General features: G+C 47.1%; 1 protein-coding gene and 1 pseudogene across 1 annotated transcript; one reads left to right on the plus strand and one right to left on the minus strand.

Annotated features, from left to right (window-relative positions):
• The first annotated feature begins 302 nt into the window (after positions 1 to 302).
• Positions 303 to 20,683, plus strand: LOC150065206 (semaphorin-4D-like). Its single transcript, XM_090329334.1, has 14 exons — positions 303 to 453; positions 2,135 to 2,280; positions 5,999 to 6,061; positions 7,715 to 7,813; positions 10,903 to 10,996; positions 12,166 to 12,279; positions 13,207 to 13,358; positions 15,759 to 15,934; positions 16,012 to 16,165; positions 16,994 to 17,216; positions 18,045 to 18,160; positions 18,962 to 19,137; positions 19,210 to 19,253; positions 19,960 to 20,683. Exons 1-14 carry the CDS (start codon positions 303 to 305, stop codon positions 20,274 to 20,276), a joined length of 2,025 nt encoding a protein of 674 aa, XP_090185460.1. The 3' UTR covers positions 20,277 to 20,683.
• Positions 10,233 to 10,649, minus strand: LOC150065207 (small ribosomal subunit protein uS13 pseudogene; annotated as a pseudogene).
• Positions 20,684 to 22,358: the final 1,675 nt, after the last annotated feature.

The following is a 22,358-nucleotide window of genomic DNA, read 5'->3' on the forward strand; positions in this document are numbered from 1 at the left end:
CCTAACATCCTGACAATTGATTTTGCCTTTCTCGCTTCCAGTGTTTCTTCTGCAAGCCACAAGGAAGCAGCAGGAATCTTCAGGAGCAGAGAGGGGCTACTTCCTACCTGGCTGGAGATATCTGGTTCTTGGGGACCCACCACTTGCCAGCTCTGAGCACAACTGCCAGTCCTAGCTTTGTGTGTCATCTACACTGGCACAACCCCTGCAGTCTCCTCTTCCTCCTCCTCCTCCTCCTCCTCCTCCTCCTCCTCCTCCTCCTCCTCCTCCTCCTCCTCCTCCTCCTCCTCCTTCTCCCAGCCATGGCCCTGCCTACTGAAGACCTCCCACATGGGGCCCTCCACCCCATAAAGAGGTGTGACCCCATCAGAGGGCTGCTCCTGGCTCTACTGGTGGAATTTGGGATGGTGGTGGCATTTGCGCCCATACCCAGGATCACCTGGGAGCTTGGAGGTGAGAGCTAGTGCTGAGTGGGGTCTAGTGCTGCAGGGAGGGGACAGGACAGAGGGGTCACTGGCTTGAACAGCTCAGCACCCAGCTCTTGAGCCTCTCACTCTGCGTGAGCAGGCAGCCCATGCTGCTGGTCAGTGGGACGCTTTGGTAAGGGGAAACATTGCTCAAGGCTTGCTCAGGGACCTGACTAGGGGATCTCTGAAGGGAAACGTCTTTCTTGTACTCCATAGTGACGCAATCCTTCTAGGGATAGGCTCCTACCCTGCACACTGGTGAAGAGTGTGGTGAGAGAGTTCCTTAACTGTCAGGCCTTGTGACATTTGCTGCTCTCTGGTCTCAGCTGTGATTATCTCCTCTCCTAGGACCTGTGTCTTGGGACCCGGGACTCTGGGTCAGGGGAGGGAGGTCACAAGTACTTGTTGCTAAGCATAGGGTTGCCTCCATGGCTTAGGCATTTCCAGGCCAGTAGGCACAGAGCCAGAACTTGTGCTCTGTGTGCACCTCCTTCTGCACTAAAAAGTTAGCATAGCAGGCCGCAGGACCTGGTTCTTCCTGATTTGTGTTGTTTTGTACAGCACGAATACCAAGTACTGGGGATTTTACTATCTATATTCTCAAGGGTTCATAGCTCAATGAAAACAATTATAAAACAGATGATTGGGGAATATATTTCAGGGCAGCTCTGTTTAAATTGAAGAACAGATATTCAGGGTGAAGCTTCTTTGATGATAGCGACACAGATTGCAAGTGGCATAGCAGACAGGGAAAAACCATAAGAAATAACAAGTTGTAAGTTGCTTGGGACATTTGTTAAACTCATGGTATTCAATCAATTGAACATCTGTCAATAACGCCAACTTAAAACCTCTCAGTTTTATGCTTGGACAGCTAGTAGATGAAACAACTTTTTAAAAAGTAATGCTGAGGGGGGCAGAGTGTTTGGCCTAGCAGTAGAGTGCTTGCCTAGCATGTATGAAGACCCAGGTTTGATTCCTTGGTACCACATACATAGAAAAAAACCAGAAGTGGTGCTGTGGCTCAAGTGATAGAGTACTATCCTTGAGCAAAGCCTAAGGACAGTGCTCAGGGCCTGAGCTCAAGCCCCAGGATTGGTGGGGAAAAAAGTAATGCTTAGTTGGGCGTGATAGCCCATATCTCTGATTGTTTTTTTCTCTTGGAAGCCACAGGTAGGTGAGTCACACCTTGAGGCCAGAGTGAAGCACCAACAATCACTTCCTATCACAAGCACAAAACTGGCCATTCATACGGGAGTGGCAATGGTCTTGAGATTATTTTTTTTTAAGTTTTAATTGGTATGTTCTCTGCAGACCTAATCAGCGGATGATTGAGACATCTAGATGAGCTGGGTGGGCAAGTAAAGATGTGTGGGAGACATCAGGATAGGAGTTTAAGAATTTTAGAGACAAGAAGTTGCACATCCTTGGCTCACTCACACTAGCTGAAGAGCCTGGATGAGCAATAACCAGACATGCACACACGGTTGCTGAATCTTGCAGCTCTGCTTCTTAAGGCACTTGTTGTTTCTCTGTGACAAGAAAGCCTGGGTCCTAGCCCTTTGCCAATAGCCATGTGTAGTACTCAAGGTCTGTCCAAGATTAAAAATGCCATCTTGGCTCTGTCATTCCTTCCCTAACTCTACTAGTTCCCCTTTCTCTCTCAGAGGTAGAAATGATGCAGTTTCACAAGCCAGGCATATACAACTACTCAGAGTTGCTGTTGAACATGTACAAGGACACGCTGTATGTGGGCGCCCGGGAGGCCATCTTTGCACTGAATGCACTCAACATCTCTCAGAAGCAATTGGAGGTGGGTGATGGGCCTATTACTCTTGGGCGGGATGCAGCTATGCGAAAGTACGCAGCCTCTCTTGTTCTCACAATCCATATCATGCCTTACCTTTATGAAGCCCAACTCAGGGTATCCACAGTTAGCCTGCCAGCAGGCTATTACGCCCATGACCAAAAATGGTGCTTATACCAGCAGACCAGGCTCCTATTGTTTCATAGGCCAGGCTTTGACCTCACTGTGCACCTTCCCTGTGTCTATTGCCTTTAAGGCAAAATTGATGCTTCATCTTCATCTGTGGAAGCATTTTTTGCTTTCCAAATAAGGGTTGGGGTTGGAGGGAGTAGGGAAGGATCCCAAAGGTTCATGTCATCAAATAATAATCAAATGATTTTCAAATTTCACCAACTTAGTCACAAACACTTTTGTTTGTGGGATTTTTTTTGAGGGCTCTTAAATTGTGACTCTAAAGATGATATATAGAGGGGTTATATTTTCATAGGTCGGTTAAGGAGGACATTTAAAAAAAATATCACCCCTTTCCTCACTGTTTCTCAGTTTTTCCCTCCCATCCCCACCCACAAGTTGTGCAGTTTAATTTCTACAGTGTCCAGTAAATTTCACTACTACATTTGTTCACCATTTACCCTCTATTTCTGTGCCTCCCCTTTTACTCCCAAAGACATATAATCAAACCAACATAACAAAAAGAAAAGAAAAAAAACAGGAAAAAGGAAAAAATAAAACCTCTTGTCTTTTGTTTAGTTTGAATCTACATGAAATCAGATTCCTCTCTCCTACTCAGCAGCAAAGCCAAAGTGTATTTTTCACCAAATTCAGGAGTACATGTTGTCACCTTTGCCTTCCTTTTCCTCTGGCAGCCACAATTCCTGTAGAAAACAGAATGCTTCTACCAGTACTGTAGTTCCTGAATTCAGAGCACTGAGAAAGTGGAGACAGATGCTGGGGGCTTACTTTTGTTATCAGTCCTCACCACAAGGAGTTTATGACTTACTGCCACCCAGAGAGCAAAAGAGGTTTCAGTGGTTTGATTTGTAAACACCTTTACTTTGCTTCCACCGCTTGCAGATTGGTCCTATTTTGTTTCTGTCAGAGGTTTAGGCCATGGAAATGGACCTCATGCAGGCTGGACAAATGCCCACCCCTGAGCTAAGCTCCAACTCCAGGTCCTTAGTTGATGCTCAGTGGCAGGCTGTGAAATGGTGGCAGGCTTTGACCAGCCTCCTGGTACAAGTGTCCTGGGGTTGTTTCCTTGCTCTCTGCCCAGGCTGTTCCTAGCTGGTGGTGAGCATCTGCTGTCCCTACTCCTATGCCAATGCTCTGTCCTCATCCCTGGCATCTGGCTTATTCCTAATTTTTGACACATGGGTGGCTTGCAGAGCCTTACCCTGTGCAAATACTATTTCTCTCAGAAGTCACCAGACAGGGTGGTGCTGTAGGCCCATGCAGCCCTTCCTCTCTGTGTCTTGTACCTCTGAGCCCTGTCCTCCTGGTCCCTCAGCCCGGAGCTCTGCCTGCTGGAATTTCTTAGTGAAAAGCCTGGAAATATGGTTCAGTGCCAGTTACCACTGATGCCCCCATCCTTCAGGGTTTCATGAAGTTAGATGAGAAAATTCAGTTTTCAGACAAGTGGGATTTTGTTCAACCACTTGTGTATCCAGTTAGACATCCAGTGCAGTGTTGTCACCTGTGTGGTTTGTCAGCTCCTGGGACATTTTGAGGAGAACCCACTGCATTAGTTCAGAAGGACCCCTCACCAGGGCTCCCCTCTTTCAGGGAGGTCTGTGTGCTTTCTTTTTTTCATCATGCTGCTTTTTTATTTTTTTAATTTTATTGTTGGGGTAATGCACAGAGTAGTTGCAGTTACTTTCATCAGGTAGTGAGTCCATCACTTCTTGAACATTGCTATCCCTTTCCACGTTTTTCTCCCAGTTTCCCTCCCTCCACCCCCTCCCACTCATCGTTTTTTTCCCTTACCTTCTCATTATCAAATACACAGATAAATGTCCAGTATATTGTATATACGTTTATGTGTGTGTTTGAAAATGAGGTCTGTGTCCGTTCTAAATGTTGAGCGCCACACCTGTACAAATCTTGGAGTGTTGAATAATTCCTCCTGTTATTTTTTCATCAGTTTCCATCCCTCATCCAGGATGGTCATTTGGGGAAAGCGAGGCAGGAGTCTAGGGCCCTCTGTTTCCCCATCTGTCTTATGCAGTTCTCAGCCCTGTGGTGGCTTTGGAGAGCAGGCCCCACACCAAAAGCTCCTAACCTTTAGGTCTGCCCAGGATAAAAAATCACCCCTTCTACCTCTGGGCAACCTGTGGCCATGTCCCTAGAGGTCCCACCCAGCTTCTGTGTAATCCAGGTAATGGCTCACCTGGGGACAGCGGGAGGTCCCCATGACCATCCCTCCTCCCACCCCCTCCCTAGAGACCAGTCTCCATCATTAGTTGTGCCCCTTGCCCCTTGATCTCTTCCCTCCTCCTTCTCTGTCTCTCCCCCTTCATCTCTTGCACCCCCTGCACCATCTCATCATGTGCAGGCCAGGAGTGTGCTCTCCCCAGAATGAACTCTTTTCTGCCTGAACCACGAGGCAGCCTCCCTTGGCTAAACCGTACACCAACCCAATACCAATTCCATCAGGAGACGAAGCAACCTGGATCCTCCTTAGAAAGGTGCGGAGCTGACCATGCTAATACTTTCACCATCAGCTACTGCTGGCACAACAACCCTGAAAGAGACAACCTCTAGGTTCCCTTCTCCCCCTCTTCTCTTTCTTCTTTTGCAACTAGACTTCAAAGTCATGTGTGGAAGCTAAACTCAGTCAGCCTGGATTACTGCTCAAATCCAGGGCTTTCCACCCATCACACTCTGTCTGCCCAGTAGTCCAGGCTGACTGACTGCTTTTAGCTTCCACACATGATAGACAACAGAAAGCATTGGATTCTGTCTGTGTCTGTCTGGCTTATTTAATTTGCAGTGATGTCCCCTCCCCTGTTTCTATCTATCTTGCTGAAAATGACAGAATTTCCTTCTCTATTGAAGTAAACTCTCAGAACACCATTTACTGAACTCAACACATCCAAAGGAATTCCATTCACTTAATATATGATAATATTCCATGGTTAGAGATGTACTATATTTTCTTTATCTGCTTATCTGTGGATGTGCTACTGGGTGCGATTTTTGTCTGTCTGTTTGTCTCAGTAGTGGGGCTAGAACTCAGGGCTGTGGCACTGTCCCTGAGCTCTTTTGCTCAAGGCTAATTCTTTACAACCTTGAGCCATAGACCACTTCTAGATGATGGGTGGTTAATTGGAGATAAGTGCTTCAGTGACTTTCTGCCTGGGTTGGATTTGAACCACAATCCTCAGATGTTAGCTTCCCGAGTAGGCAGCATTTCAAGAGTGAGCTGCCAGTACTTGGCTAGTGTTTTTTGTTTATTTGTTTACAAGATCATTTCCCCACTTTCAGTGCTCTAGTTTCTGCTGTTCTTTCATAGTGAACTAGAAGGTTCTGAGAGCCTTCTATGGCCCACTACTTTCTATCAGGGCAATAATCAGAATATTTAGGAAGCCCCACATGGCTCCCCAGTCATCCTCTCAAATCTGAGGTTTTACCTCGTGTCACAAACATCTGGCCTCTGAACTCTATATGCCTTTGAGCTGTGAGTGTTTATCCCATGGTTTAGCTTTTATTCATCCTTCTCTACTAGGTACACTGGAAGGCCTCAGCTAAGACCAAAGCAGACTGCGTGGGGAAAGGGAGGTCAAAAGAGGTAAATGCTTTTGTCAGCTATAGACCCCACGTGTTTTCCTTAGTTGTCTAATCTCCCCAGTTGAGCGTCTTCTGCATGTAGCTAGGTGTGGTGAGGGACAGAATGCTCCTGCTGGATTCCATTAAGTCATCACAGAGCCTGGGAACTCTTTCCTTTGGCTCCTGACTTCTTGTGGCAAGTCCACTTACAGCAGTTGCCGCATACAGGATGCACTCGAAAAACAAGTTTTCTACTTCATGAACTGCATTTCTCCAAATTACTTGGATTTTTACTGTAAAAAAAAAAGCTGTTTAGGCCAGGCACAGTGGCTCACGCCTATAATCTTAGCTACTCAGGAGCCTGAGATCTGAGGATCACAGCTCAAAGCCAGCCCGGTACTAAGGACCATGAGATCCTTATCTTCAATTAACCACTAGAAAAATAGAAGTGTTGCTGTGGCTCAAGGGTAAGATGGTGGCCTTGAGCTGAAGAGCTCAGGGATAATGCCCAGGCGCAGAGTTCAAGCTCCACAACAGATTAAAAAAAAAAAAAAGCTGTTTAGTATTGAGGGTGTACCCAGCAGTCTGAAAGAGAGTGGACACCCCGTCTCCCAGGGATCTCAGCATGGTGACATTCCATGAGCGCTGGTTTGTCCCTTTCTTTAGGAGCACTGAGTCACCTTCTGCATCCACTCCACCAATCTGTCCCCACCTGGGACCTGCAGATGTCTAGATTTCAACCTTCTAGAGTCCAGTCATACAAGCACTACTCATGAGAGCTGGATTATAACAACATCCAGCAGTTGTTAGAAAGCTGAAAATGAAATGTTTTACAAAACACACTTTTCCCTAGACACATGTAGGAACAGGTTAGCCACTTTTCCTAAAACATTTGTCTCGAAACCCAGTGTGCCCTGAGGAAGCCAAAGGGCAGCGGGCACTGGTGGAATCACACTCACACATACTGCAGGATCTTAAAGGTAGAGGGAACTGGCCACTGGCTCTGGCTTCCCTGCGCAGAGCCAGAGAGTGACCTGGGGTTCCCACCCCTCCCCTTGGCCGATCATGAACTAAATCCCAACAGTTTCCAAACAGACACAGCCAAAAGTCTTCCCTAAGCTTATACAAGTTCTGACTGTTGCACATACAATCCAAGTGTTGTCAGCTCTAACTAACATGTGGGCCCTTTGTGGAGACTTGGCCCCCTGAGGCCTTGTGGCTGAACAATTGGTGACACCTTCTCTGTGCCCAGCTTCTCCCTTCAGGTGAGAGTAGGACTGGAAGAAAACTTCTTTCCAGTCTGGGTGTGTTCCAGCAGAGGGCAGTGCCCCATGGGAGGTAGAGGCCACCCCAAGAAATGGTTTGTGTGCTTGTGAGAGTACAATAAATGTCTTTTTGCAGAGGAGACCTAAATCCAGTTTGAGGTCAACAGTAATACTGGTTGTTTGTTTGGTCAGTAGGGCTTTGCCAAGTATCAATAAAGGACTGAAGTGATATTGGCTTGGCACCTGAAAAGTTTTCATCATGACAAAGATAGCAAGACAACGCTCTGCTGTGGGAAGATGGCTATGATGTGAACCAGAAAAAAAGGAAGGGCAGCGCAGAGCAGACTTCACAGTGGGGACGCAGAGGGCATTTTAGTGGCTGGCTATTGATGGGGTTTCTCTCTCCACAGACAGAATGCTTCAACTATGTCCGAGTGCTGCAGCAATTTACCTCAACCTTCCTTTATGTGTGTGGGACGAATGCATTCCAGCCCGTATGTCAGTTCCTGGTGAGTACACAGACTCACTCCACAGTCAGTCCTGCTCATAGCAGCCTAGGCAGTGGCTAAAGCAGAGTGAAGACCCGGGCAGACATAAAGCAAACTCCACCTCAAGATTACTAGCATTTTTCCAGATCCACGGTGTGAGAGCTAAGATGACTCTAGACCTCTCTAGATAACCTCCTCAGGCTGTAGAGTGAGCATGTAGCCTCCATGGCTAATCTGAGCCTCAATGTACCTGCCCAGGGCATGGCCCAAGGCACTGCTTAGGGCCCAGTAGTCCTGGGCACTGGTGCAGGGACGATCTAGGAATTGACCACTGACAGATGCCCTCTACTGCTGGGGTCTTCATCTTCTGGCTCTGGTTGGCTCAATATCACAGGATGAAAGTCCTGGTCTCTGGTGGCATGTGTGCTCCATCCGCACATTGCTGAGTCTCGGGGTGTCATCATGCATTGTCAGCTGTTGATGGGACACTGACAACACGGAAGGGTCCTCCTAGCATCATCCATTCTACGTGATCCAATCTTGACTGCTCCAACTTGAATCCTGTACGACTGCTGTGTGCTGGCATGGAAGGACTTTTCTTACCACAAAAACTAGACAGGGTAAAACTCAGATTGTGGTATCTAAGCCTTTCAGAAAAGATTCTTTTTATTCAGATGACCAGAGTTGACAGTGACCACCTGCAGTAAGAGAAGGAGCGTTTTGATATATAGATGAATGATTGGGTTGAAAATGAAGCATCCCTGGATTTAGTAAGTTTCTGCACATCTGAAATGTGCTACAACACAGTGGCCCCTCTTCTCTGTTGGGGATAAATGTCAGGAATCTCAGGTAGTACCAGACTCTACACTGTGAATTTGATGAGCAAGATGGCCTCTCAGTGGGACATACAGCATGAACACAGAACAAAAGGTTACATCCTGTGCAGGACACAGCAGACTGCAGAAGGTCATCTTACTACTCAGACCTCTCGGTTGGATGTCAATAACTGAACTTGTGGAATGTGAAACAGACTAGGGAGAAAGCTGCTGAAATGTATAGTTTTGTGTGTTACTATTTTCACTGATTGAATTTAAAACAATTTCCCAGCTTTATCACTTGGCTAGAATGCAAGAGGCGCTGGGTTTGATCTCCAACACAGAAAACAAATAAAAAAGAGAAGCAAACCCGAGCCCATCCATAAGCAAGAGAAATGGCACCTTGACGTATGGATTCTTCCCTGAGTTGTAATGGTTAATTAGAATGGTTAAATGTGATGGCCATGCTTATATTCCTAGCAGTCCTGTCTGAGGCAAGAGATTCATGAGTTCAGAGCCAACCTGTGTCACATAGTGAGACCCTGTCTCCCATGAGAGAGAGAGAAAAAAAGAAATTCACTTAGGAAACATGGTGCTTAACAATAAGATTCACTGAGTGGTCATGCATGATGGCACTTGGTGCCCTCTTGGTTCTGAAATTGAAAGTTGATGTGGGGTAATAGAGGTATTTCTGGGATCTATATTTTGCTTAAGTGCAAACAAGAGAGCAGTGTTCTAGAAACATTTTACTAATCAAGTAATTTTCAAGGGAGAGAAATCCTTTATGCCATTTCTGGACATTTCTCTGAGCTTCACCTGTCATTTCATTTCCTTTTCCTTTTCCATGCTTGGTAAGTTTACAGTTGGTTCTACCCCCTTTATTCATTATTCAGGTAAAGAAATTACTCCATGGTTGAAGTCCTGACCTGTCCTTTCTTTCAATGCAGCTTGGAACTGCTTTGAGTTTTCACACCATAGGTCTGTAGGGTCGGGGGATTCTACTTCTTAATTTATGCTTTTATTTTTTTTTAATATTTTTGTTGTAATTAATAAAAGGGTTACATGATATTTGCCAGATAGAAGGTGCATTAATTCACATGCATTGATACCCTTTCACATATCTTGGTCCCCATTACCCTCCCCCCACCCTCCCATCTTGGTTTTCCCCCCTTCCCTATCCAATTTCAAATAACCAAATACAAATATATCCAATATATCAGATAACAAAGTGAGATACAGTAACAATATGAGATAACCAAGGGACAGCAAATGAGATGAGAGATAACATAGTACATTAAGGACAACAATCATTCATTATATGGCTTTTGTTTCAATATCCTGGAGGTCCTTTCAATTAGCTTCATACTATATATGCTTTTATTTTTAACAAAAATACTTACTGCTTGATTCTTGGATACTGTGGTTCTCTCTGTGCTTATTATAGTAAAACACTGCATCCTACAATCACTTGCTGAATATATCCTGCTTTTGGTTTTCACTGGCCTTTCCTTCAACAACTGTAGAGCTACCAGCTTCTGTCTCCATTTTCCTATTGAGTAGACTGAGGCTTTGCTACCTTTTTTCCCAGTATATAAACTATTTATTAGCAGAAAAGGCCTATAGACTCATTTGTTCTTGGACACACCCACAGTTTGACCAGGGTGTCCAGTGGTTGGTATGCTGGCTTCTGACTCGAAAGCCCCAGAAGAGATGCAGCCCTCTATGGGCTCGAATCTTCTTCAGCCGCTGCAGATGGTTGGCCAGAACTTGGCTGTATTTTCCATCCTCTACATCCTTCTGCTTGTTTAAGAACTAGTCTGGAAGGTTGTACTGACATGGGGTGATCCCATGTTCTACTTTCTCCTCTGTGAGTTCTCCTGCCCTCTTAGTGAGGTCAATGTCTGCTTTCCTCAATGCTACATGAATGTATCTTCGCCCCTCACCCTTAAATGGCAGTGAAAGACTATTTTCCGCTGCCCATCAATGTTGGTGTTGAGGACTCACAAAATGTGCTGGATCTTCTCAGGAATCACCAGAAACATGGTGGTAGCACCAGGCGGTAACATGTAGGCCTCCTGTTGAGGCTTTGATCTCCTTCATGGCTCAACCAAGACCTGGGGTATAGGGGTGGAGATGGAGCTAAGTGATCTACACCATGTCTCCAAGGGCATGGGCCTGTGGTCCAGCATGCATTTCCTCACCTCGGTTGGTCTTCGTAAACAAAATCATGCAAAGACACACTGTGATGGAGAAATCATGTTCTATGATGCCTTTTTCTTCTTTATTAAATTATAGAACCTAACAGCCTTTGACTTCTTGTGGATAAAGAAAGATGGCAGGGGGAAGTGTCCCTTTAGCCCTACACACACTTATACATCTACCATGGTTGGTAAGTTCTCCTGCTCAAGCTCCTTTAGCCCCTATACTTATATCCAAGTATTTTGTTCCTACTCAGAATTGGTCTCCACCCACTTACTTTTTCTAATCTCTTTCCTGGAATTGTTTTCCCATCACTTGCCCTTGCTGAAAATGTGTGTCCTTTAGCACAGACTCCTTAATTTGTGGAAGAGTTTTGAATTCACTGTTGAATGTGGTAACCAGCCACCACCATTACAGCATGCCCATTATTGGTACACAGTGTTCAAATACTCCTTTTGGGAGGCAGCTGAGCCACTGAGACATAGGATTTTTGATAGCCTCCGAACTCTGCAGCAAATGGTTCCAAAACTATTATGGCTACAGATCACTGTGCAGTCTCAGAGTCAAATGGGTCTGCTTATGTTTTTTTTTTTCCACTCTGTGGTTATGTGTTACACATCGTACTCCTTCAGTCTTCACCTTCAGTGCAGTGTATGCACATGTATTACAAAGTAGGCTTTGGGTGAGGAGATTCTTCCTCCCTGCAGGCTAGTATTTCTAAGCACATTTACTTCAGGTGAGGTCAACTGTTTGCATTAGAAAGTGCCTTAAGTGCATTTTGCCTTACAATGCTTTCAAATTAGTGTGGTCTTATTAGGGTAAAATCCATGGTAAAGGGAGGAGGAGCTATGTTTTACAGGCTGTAGGAAGTTCTTGTTTGGGTTCCACTGGTACTCTTTCACTCAAAAAATGCAGCTCAGTGTGGCACCTGAAATCATCCCCATCAAAAAAAAGTCTTCAATGAACACAGTGGCTGTGGCATCATAGACGTCTGGGGATGTGTAAGGAATCTCTTCTATATGGAGGCTTAAGGCAGTTACAAAGAAATTGATCTCTGTTGGGTACTGGTGGATCGGGAGTAATGCTAGCTACTGGGAAGGCTGAGATTTGAGGATCTCAGTGCAAAGCCAACATGGCAGGAAAGTCCATGAGGTTCTTACCTCCAAAAAACCACTAAAAGGTAGAAGTGGAGATGTCGAGTGCCCACCTTGAGCACAAAAGCTAAGTGAAAGGGCCCAGACCCTAATTCAAGACCCAGTACTGGAAAACAAGCACATGGGCATACACTTCATTTTCAGTGCCACAGTAGAGGGCTCATCTGACATCCTATTTCTCCTCCCTGCTCCTGGGCCTGTGCAGATGGAGAGCTTTATGCTGGGACAACATATAATTTTTTGGGAAGCGAGTTCATCATCTCCCGAAACTATTTCTACAGTCATCTGCAAACAGAATCTGACATCCCATGGCTGCATGGTAAGACACCAGGTCTATAAGCTGAAGGGAATGCTCTGGTAGACTTCCCTTCTGGCTGTCACTGAGCTGTGAAAGTCCTGAGTTCTCAGCCTCAGCACAGTGGAACCACAGGAACTGCTAGGACCTCCACTGGAATCTAGGCTGTTATTTTGGTATGCCTTCTGCTAAATAATATGGCTGAGAAGCTGTTTGTACCTCCTGCTCTGAGTGCATCTCAGAGACTGTCATAAAGTGACATTGAAATGTCAAGTGGAGAACTGACAGGTTTCCCATTAGAATGTGGTATTATTTGTGTATGACCTGAAAGATGCAGCCTTTATGCCAGCCTCCAGGGCCGGGTCAGAAGGCAACAGGATGCCTTACTACCTATAGCCAATACCTGGCTGAGGTCTGAAACTGCAGGTGGATGGTAGGAGACTTCTAGCTGGACTTTTCTTGGGGTTGCTGGAAAGTGAGGTCCAGGGCTTTTTTGAAGACTCGTGGTCTGTGGCCTATATACAGAGAGAACCACCAACCCACTGAAGGAGGCCAGCCAAGGGCATAATCTTAGATTCCTGTGGTCGGGGCTAATTGGATTGACTCATTTATTTTTGTCAGAAGATGATCTGTCTGCCAGCTGAGAGGCCCCAAAAAGCTTGTGGCACCCCACATGGAACTGTCCTATAAGGCTACCACCAGGGCTAACTCTGAGGCTAAAGATAATGACACAAAAATGGGACAAACTAGCTGTCACAAGTCCCAATTCCAAAGTTTCTTTGTGATATGACACTCACATTCTAGATGTTCTTGCAGGGGCTAAGATGCAGCTCAGTGGCAAAGCAGTTATGCCCAGTCTCAAGTCTGCAGTGACTGGCTATGACACACGGGGGAGCAGGCAGGAACACAAAACTCCATGAGCAGGGACAATCTTGTCTCTTCTCTCTACAGAGCCTAACTTCGTCCATGCTGAAGAGATACGAACCAGCCGGGATGGTTTCAAGGATGAGGATGACAAGGTCTACTTCTTCTTCACAGAAGTATCTGTAGAGTACTACTTTCTTTTCAAGTTGCAGGTCCCCCGCATTGCAAGAGTGTGTGTGGTGAGTGCTGCTTGCTAGCCTCGGTTTCTGTCCTGTAGGACCAGCTCTGGAAATGCTCCTTTTCTTGCCACCCAATCCCTTCCTGCCATAGAAGCCTCGTTGGAGAGGCCTCTGAGATGTCGAGTTCCTGTTCTTGGCGGCTCCAGTGGTATCTGTGGGACTAAAGTGACATTCTCTCCCATCATGCAGTTGACTGAACAGCTGTGGTTCTCAACGCTGACCTAAGGCCTCCTCAGCTTAGGAGAAGTTGGTTTTGCCAAGTGTGCCTTCGAGTTTCAAATCTCATTTCTTGAAGCTCTCAGTCCACATGAGAGTGAATCTGCGCCTTAAGTGTAAAAAGTGAAATCTGCAGTAAAATGTGTGTCAGTCTCAAAGCCTCCAGTGTGTGGAGGGGCAGAGGCGAGGATGCTACTACATGCAGGTGCTTATGGAGCACAGAGAATTGTCTTGAGTGGCTTGGCTGGCATTAGAGGGCAAGCGGGCTAACAGGTCTTAGATAGAGCATTGGAACCCAGGAAAACACAATCAATAATGGATGGAACCAGATGTTTTAACTGCCCCCCCCCCCGAAAGCCTTTAGAATCTCAAATTCCACATGGTTCTTTGATGTGGTGATCCTCATGGATCATTTTGATCTGGATATGTCTCCTTATCAGCATAGTAATCAAGGTAGGAAGTAGCTGTTGTGCATACCTGACTTGTCTGGATTATGCCTAATCAACCGCCAAGACGTCTACCCACAGCTTGCTAACTCAGTTCCCCAACTATCACTCACTGTTGGCCACCTCACTCCTCATCCTTGGGTTGAGTACCCCAAGTGTCCAGGCCAGGCAAGTGCCATTTATGTAGTGTTATTTCATAATTTGCACCTATGAAAAAGCTATACATGAGCCATTGAAAGATTTTAGCAATATTAACTAATGCTAGAAAAGAACAAAACAGTGAAGCTGTAAGTGTCAGTTGTGGAGGTTTTGTGGTGGAGGGTGGTCTTGTCAGTCATGGTTTGAACAAAGGACCTGTGTGATGTCCCTAAGTTCTTCAGCTCCAGGCTAACACTCTACCACTTGAAGCCACAGCGCCACTTCCAGTTTTCTGGTGATGAATTGGAGATAGAGTCGCATTGACTTTCCTGCTGGGGCTGGCTTCAAACCTAGATCCTCACAGATCTCTCCCTCCAGCACAGCTAGGATTATAGGCATGAGCCCCTGGTGCCCAGCTAGTACAATCAACTGACATGGTGTGGTAGGTAGACACGGTGAATGCAGAACTCGCAGCAGGTATTGCAAAGGCACTGGCACAAGGGGCTAGGAGCTCTCATTCTCCCCTCCTGCCCTGGGGCTGTCAGAACACACCGACCACACCCAGCTTGGCCGAGTCCTTTACAGGGTATGGCAGGATCCATACCCTGGGATATGTTGTGAACTGCCTCCCCCACCCTAAACCAAACAGAAGACTCTGGTCTCTACAGGTCTGGTCTGACGTGGCTTCCTTTGTCCTTGTGAGAGTCCAGTTCTTGTCCTGAACCACCTGGCAGTGCTGGTCTGAGCACAGGCCCCGTCCCTGCCTCCCTGTGCACACACATCCCTCCCCTGCTACGCAGGACTCAAAAGCCCATCAGACAAATGGCCGCAGACCTGCTGGAAAATTCCCCTGCTGGTGGTCAGAAAGAAAATGAAATTCTCTTAGGAAATTCCTCATTTGTCCTCCTAGGACTTCACCGTTGAGATAGAAAATCATTGTGTCTGACATAAAAGAAGCGTCTCCATCTCCTATCCGCTGTGTGCACAATTCCCAGATTCAGTTCAGTGTGTTCCCACTAACAAATAGGACATTTGTTCCAAGACCCCAATGGGCTCCTAAAAACACATATGCTACCAAAACTCATATATGCTTCCTTCCCTACACAGATGTATGAATGAGAAACTTTAATATGCAAATTAGGCACAATAAAAGATTAGCAATAATTACTAGAGATCCCTAGAACAGTGTTCATGATAGCACAGAGGGTTGATTTCTCTAAGAGGGACATCCAGCCTCAGGTGGAGATTCCCTGCCTGGCCCTTCCACCTTTACTGACATTTTAAGGATTTCACCTTCATTATCACTTCACAAAATGCCCCACCTCTTCAGAGCCAGAACTCAGTAATGCATTGTAGACAGGTAAACATGGTTTTCACGAAATGAGTTTTCAGAGAAAGGATTTTTGTGGGTTTTTTTCCCCTTTTTACTTCACAAAGTCAGATCTGAGCCAGCATGGTTAGACTGCTTTTTGTTCACGTACTAGAGCTTCTGTGGACCATGCCGGCTCCTCAAGAAAGCAGGTGGGCACTGTGTCAACCACCTGGAGTGCTTTTGAGGTCACCTAGACTCCCCTGTAATGTCCTGTCGCTTGAGTTTTAGGATGACCAGGGTGGCAAGAAGATCTTGCAGAATAAGTGGACCTCCTTCCTGAAGGCCAAGCTACTCTGCTCCCAGCCAGACCTAGGCCTGATCTTCAACATATTGAAAGATGTGTTTGTACTGCGGCCCCCAAGAGCCAAGGAGCCTGTTATCTACGCACTGTTCACACCCCAGCTGTAAGTGCCCTCGGTGGGGTTGGGTGCTTCCCTCTGCCCCGCTGCACTATGGTAACTAATGGGCCTGCACTCCATAGGAACAATGTGGGTCTATCCGCAGTTTGCGCCTATGCACTATCCACGGTGGAGGCCGTGTTCTCTCAGGGGAACTACCTGCAGAAAGCCCGTGTGGATTCCTACCCCAAGTGGGTTACTTACCATGGTAAAGTACCCACGCCTCGACCTGGAATGGTGAGTGGGACAGGGCTGCAGGGAGGGATGTCCTTCCAGTTCAAGGATCCAGGCTCAGGGACTGAAACTTCATAGAGGAACCAGAGCTTCCCTGAAAGTGGTTCAACTGGCCACGCTATCCTCTCTGTCCGAGGCCCAGTGTTTCCTGAGCTTGTAGTTGCATGCACTAGATTAGCTATTCTCTTCTCTTTACTTTGCACTGTGTAATGGTTTTCAACATGCTGTGTTGAAATCAGAGGTGGTACTGAAATGCCGTCTCTTAAATTGGCCATAATACATAATTGAATAATACGGTTGGAACCCTTCCATTTTCAGTTTGGTGCAGAGACCTGCACAACCGGGCTTCCAATTCATTATTGCACAAACAGTAAATGAGTGGTCGTGTGATTCGTGCCTACCCCACCTGGCCAAGTAGCGCCCCAAGACGTGGCTCTTTCTGGGTGTCTAGACATGATGGGTCATCATTCCTACTGGATACAATAAAACATATTTTGTGGTCATGAAATCTTGGTTTTGCATATAAGGAAGCTTTTATGCTGTTTAGAACCAGCCTGTTTTTCAGCAATGTTTGGTTGGTATGTTTCCATCATATGAGTATTGTCCATTTGAAACCCTCTGTCCTCTTCACTGATCATACTTCCTCCCCAGATTGTATGTGAAGGACAGTTATATCTTCTGCCTGTGCTTAAACACTGTCTCCTCTGACTGCCGTGGAGAGGCCATCTCTTGCTGTCCTCCACCTTTGGAGATGAGCGGTGCTGCCCCTGGCCTCACTGCCGGTGTGTGCTCGGTCAGGCGCAGTAACCCCGGGAAATTTTATCCTCACAGTGCATCAACAGCCAGACGCGTGCAGCCAACTACAACAGCTCTTTGCATTTACCAGACAGAACGCTGCTGTTCGTCAGAGAACACCCTTTGATAGGGGACTCTGTCACTCCAATAGGCAACAGGCCCACCTTAGTAAAGAAAGACGTGAACTACACCCAGATTGTGGTGGACAGGACCCAGGCCCTGGACGGGACCTTCTATGATGTCATGTTTATCGGCACAGGTGGGTTCGAGGGCTTTGCAGTCGCCGTGTGCGTGTCCTTGAGGAAGAAGACTGGGAAGTTCCTTATGATCCCCTGTGCTTCCATGACAGAGCATCTCCTCTGAGGGGACTCTGGTGGTTTGTGATAGAGTGAAAGATTCCTGAGGTGCTAGCACAGCTGGCCTGCCAGATGCAGAGCTCACAGCTGCCTGGAATGCTCACAGAGAGGCAGAGTGGGCTGGTGCAAAGAAACTCTGTGGTTGGAGAATGGGAGCGGGTCATGCACTGCAGTGCATGTAGTGGTTGTGAGCACTGAGCAGCCTGGCATCCCTAAGTGCAGCTGGGAGGCTTTGTCCCTGCAGCCAGGGAGGAGCCAGGCTGACGTGGGCCCTGACCTGGGGGGCACACTTTCCCTCAGCAGTGCCTTCCAGAATCAGTCATAGCAGCTGGCAGGACACCAACTCCTCACTGGACATTCCCACCTTACTTCTGCTCACCTACTGAACATCTCTAGTTGAGTCCTGCAGAGCCAGTGGAGCTCAGGAGCCACCTCACATGAAACCTGCCTTCCTGTCTCACTGAGGGCTTTGTGGATGAGAGTTGTTGGGATCAACCCTGGGACAGGACTTCCACTCATGATCAAAATCAGAGTAGCCTGTCACTCGAGAGTGTGCAATGGTTTATTTGGCAAGGCTTTCTTCTTCATTAGTGATGCAGACTTGTCCTCTTAGTCTCAGCATCTCAGTGAGTGAGGGATGTGAAAGTGAAGAAGGAGTGCTTGCTCTGATATCAGTGTCTTTGATGAGTCCTTCTGGTGTTTCTTCCTGACCTGTGGATTTGGCCTTGCAGCACAGGGCTCCCTGCACAAAGCTGTCCAACTGGAAAACGGCATGCACATCATTGAAGAGACACGGCTGTTTCCCAGCTCTGAGCCAGTCCAAAACCTGTTGCTATCTTCAAAGAAGGTAAAGATGCCCAGGAAGGAGGGCTGGAAGGCTGCCTTGCCTGTGGCTTTGTGTGTCTGTGATGTTAGATTGGCCTTCCTTACTTTGGATGCACTTGAGCTTGGATGCACTACACTAGGGTCTCAGAGTCTGTGAAGTGCTTGTCTTGAGGTAGGTCCACACAGGAGCTCGGCGGCTGATTTCCCCTCTCAGGCACAGAGGAGTGAAAGTCCACTGGTGGTATTCCACATTGGTTTGGATCACCAAGCTTCTGCTCATTCTTTGCACATGCTAATGGTGTCTTCACACATGGAGCTGGACTCAAGCTGCAGGGATACAGTGCTCTGTCTGTGCGGATGAACTCTGTCATTTGTGCCAGAATGAGTTGTTCTTGAGCCTGTGTTGTTTGCTTTCTGCCTATGACAATGTCTCACCTGCAATGAGAGAAGGAAGGCAACCAGGGAGTCAGGCAAGGAGATCCCCTCCACAGGCCAGGAGAGTTAGATGGGGTTGATCAGCCTGCTCCTGAAAGAGAAACAGGCACAAGAGACTGGCAGAGGGGGCATTCAGGCCAAAGGCCCACTTAGCCGTGTCCCCTTACACTCAACACACTGCCTTGACTCTCACACGAGCTGTAGTGAACAGTGGTCTTGGCTCTCTGTAGTCCTCTGACTGGATAATTCTGCCTTAGAGAGGCCTTTCTCCCTGCACACAGCACTCCAGGTCATTCTTATCAAGTTGCAGAGGGGCTGGAGGATCTCAGAACCCTTGTCTCACTAGGGTCTAGGTTAAGCCTGCTCTTCTTTGCTTCCATCACCACAGGGCAGCAAGTTTGTCTATGCCAGCTCCAACTCAGGAGTGGTCCAGGTCCCTCTGGCCTTCTGCAGGAAGCACAGCAGCTGTGGGGAGTGTGTGCTAGCGCGGGATCCGTACTGTGCCTGGAGCCCATCTGAGGATGCCTGTATGGCTCTCCCCAAGACCAGGGACTGCACCAGCAGGTATGGGCTGGGTACTGTGGCAAGAGCCTGTATGAGTGAGCAGGGAATGACAGGTATCCTTTTATTTTGCAGGACTTCCATCCAGGACATGAGTGGTGATGTGTCCTCATGCCCAAGTGAGTTCTCCCTCTTATACCATCCCATCAGGAGCAGCTAGGTCAACCAACCACTCATACTAGCATACTAGCTTTTTTTCTCTGAGGGGCAAGAACATGTGTATGTGTGTGTGTTCCCCTCCTTGAGCAAAGCCACATGTCATGTTATATACTCTGCTCCTTATTTCTTTGGAAAGAACGCTTTGTCTGCAAGTACTCTTCCAGTTCTGCTTATCTGGATGTCAGTAAACAAAAACAAGTCGTATTAACGATGACAACAGAAAGTACTTGAGTTCAGGTGGGACAGGTCTCACCGCAAATCCACAAATCTGAAAAGTTTTTAAATCTTGTGTTGTTATTATGAAGGCAATGTACTGAGGAGTTACAGTTACTAAGGTAAAGAGTACATTTCTTTTAGGGCACTGTCAGCCCTTCCCTCCCTCCCTCTCTCAATCTGAAACATTTTAAATGCCAGTGTGATACCACATGTGCCAAATCCTACACTGGGAGATGAGATTCCTGCTGCTCAGAGCTCCCTTGCTTGCTTGTTCCCAAGAGCTGCTGTCTGGAGCTCATCTTACCATTTGGTCATGTATGTCTTCGTCTTAGTGCTCCTGAAGTTTCATCTTGCGCAGTGGGTCAAAGCTCTGTTTCATCTGTGGATATTATTGTTTTTGAAAGTGGCCGAGAACACTATGGTGATGCTGTGCACATTTTTATGTTCTAGCTAAAATGATAGAAAGTTATCAGAAGAATATTTATAAGCAACATTGTACAGCACACTTACCATGCTCTGCGAAGTCCAACATGGCCCAGATTGTGTGGAAGTTCTACAATGACACAATGAATCCTAAAAGACCTAAGTATGTGTTTGAGAAAAGGAAAAACTTGATCATTTTCAACCTGTCAGAGAGAGACAACGGGGTGTACAGCTGCCTGTCGGTGGAGAGGATTGGCAGCACTACAGTCTCCCAAGTGCTTGTGAGGCATATATTGGAAGTGAAGCCTAACGCAAACTCTGATTGCTATGAAGACATAGATTAACTCACAAAGCATCACTGCCGTCCTCGTGGATGATTTTCCCTCGATGCTAGCCATTCAGACCACCATCCCCCAGAGCCATCATCTCCCTTCCCAAGCCTTAAACACCATGAAAATACTCACAACACAGTTCCTCCTACTCAAAGATGGCAGTGTGTCTCAAGCCAAGCGACCAAGGCTCCTTTATGATCCCCTTCCTCTTCCTCCTCTTCCTCTGGGCCTATGTCTGCTATAAAGGCTACTTGCTCAGATGGTGCTTGGAATTCTGCTCAGCCTGCTAGTCAGGAAGAAGCCCAGTTAGGATTGTTCTGACCTGGAGCACAGTATTTATGAGAGTTGGTGACGTTCATGAGCTTCTCCCAGCAGAATGGAGAGCAATCTGAGCCAGCCCTGGACACCAGCAGAGTCTCCACGTACTGACCAGACTCATGGAGGACCAGTGAGCTCTCCACCAGACAAAAGCTATTCAGTGCCAAGTGTGAACTGAGGTTCACCTACTTGGATGCCTGGGGTGGGGGGTGGGGACTGAGAGCTAGTCGTGTGTTCTCTCCCAAGTCTTGGAGTCGGGTGGGGCGGGGGGGGGTTCTGTGTTTTACCCACTCGGTAGCTTGCTCTCATTTTCTGCTTTCTGGCATGTTCCAGACAGATTTTCTCTACTTTTGCTTCCTTCTTTCATTGGCTGTCTTGATGATGACTGTCCTATATGCATGTCTGTTGTCTCTTGATCACTGTCCTGTATTTAGGTCAATTTTGAATGCAGGAAAGTGCTTCAATGCCTCCCAGGCCATCGGGAAATATGGCCTCGGCTGTTGCTCAGAACCTCCAGTCCAGAAAGTATTCCTTGGAACTGTCTAAATACCTGTCATTCATCGTCCTCTCTCTCTCCCTTCCTCTCTTCCCCCCTCCCCCTCTCCCTCCCTCCTTCTCTCTCCCTCCCTCCCTCCCTCCCGCATTGCCCATGGATTTCCCCCTGGCCTAAGAACTGTTCACTCATAAAAGTGGGCCTGTGTAGGTGGAGCCACTGTTTGCAGACATGACCCAAGCTCCTATTCCAAATGACTTCTTTGACTGCCACTAAAGATGTAATTGGGTAGTATGGTTTTCACAAACTCATCAGTCTGTATCACAGATTAAAAGACTTTTTTCCATAGCAAGAATAATGAACAGGGCTTGTGTGTATATAATAGGCTTATGTTCATGTTGTGAAATGGTTATTTTGGTGGAAACATGTTAGACTTGCTCTTTTGTTCTTCTGTTTTAAATCCTACACATGTTAACTTTGGCAGGCCATTAGCTTCCTATAGGATGTCCTTCCTTTCTTCATCTACCTTTTTCCTACTCCATTTTTCCTTCTCCAGTCTGGGCTGCATTCCTGACTGTCTTCCTCGGCATCCTTTTCTGTTTCACAGCCTCATCTCCCAGGACCTTCCCTCCTTCAGGCTCCTCATCCCCAACTCATCTTCCTCTCTGGAATCCCTGGCTAGTTTCAGTCTCAGCATGCAGGCCACTTTGCCACCCCATTTCTGAATGCCCAGACACAGCGTGTGTTGGCATCGGGGAACTTCAGTTGTGTCTTTGTTAGCGTGTCCTGCTAAAGGTAGGTGGGCAGGGGCTTCTCTATTTGGTCTTCTTGGCCCTGCCCACACTCTTGTCTCATACTTTTCACAGTAATTGATCCTGGGATTATAATGAAAGTCAGGACACAACAGGGGTCAACCATATGGACCAGAGACTGTTCTAGCGTTTCATGGATTCCTGAAAGACCTGGCCAAAGTATGCTTCAGCTGTGGCCCTGGATTCAATAGCACTCAGTGCTGTCTCTCAGTCCAGCCTGGGCCTCTACATGGAAGGGAACACATTCAGGATGAGGGAAAGCCACATGCTGTTGAGAGAACCCCGGGGGGAGTATACAGAGTATGGTACAAATGGTTGTGCAGGCATTTTGGGTTGCTGGTGCCCAGAGCAGGTAGCCTCACGGGACTCGGGCCTCTCATCTCCAGGTCAAAGGTTGGGGCCAGGAAATTGGGCCCAGCCAGGCTATGCCTTTCCTCAGGACTTCGTGCCCAAGTTCTTGAAGGTAGTGCT

Source organism: Megascapheus bottae, chromosome 3 (genome assembly GCF_031878675.1).
Source record: "Megascapheus bottae isolate mThoBot1 chromosome 3, mThoBot2.hap1, whole genome shotgun sequence".
In the NCBI taxonomy this organism is placed as follows: domain Eukaryota; kingdom Metazoa; phylum Chordata; class Mammalia; order Rodentia; family Geomyidae; genus Megascapheus; species Megascapheus bottae.

Excerpts from the sequence above, each read along its gene's own strand:
- LOC150065206 (XM_090329334.1), top strand. The coding sequence starts at position 303 with ATGGCCCTGCCTACTGAAGACCTCCCACATGGGGCCCTCCACCCCATA. Across the intron at positions 6,062-7,714 it reads GGAAAGGGAGGTCAAAAGAG|ACAGAATGCTTCAACTATGT; the intron begins GTAAATGCTTTT and ends CTCTCTCCACAG. Across the intron at positions 13,359-15,758 it reads GCATTGCAAGAGTGTGTGTG|GATGACCAGGGTGGCAAGAA; the intron begins GTGAGTGCTGCT and ends CTTGAGTTTTAG.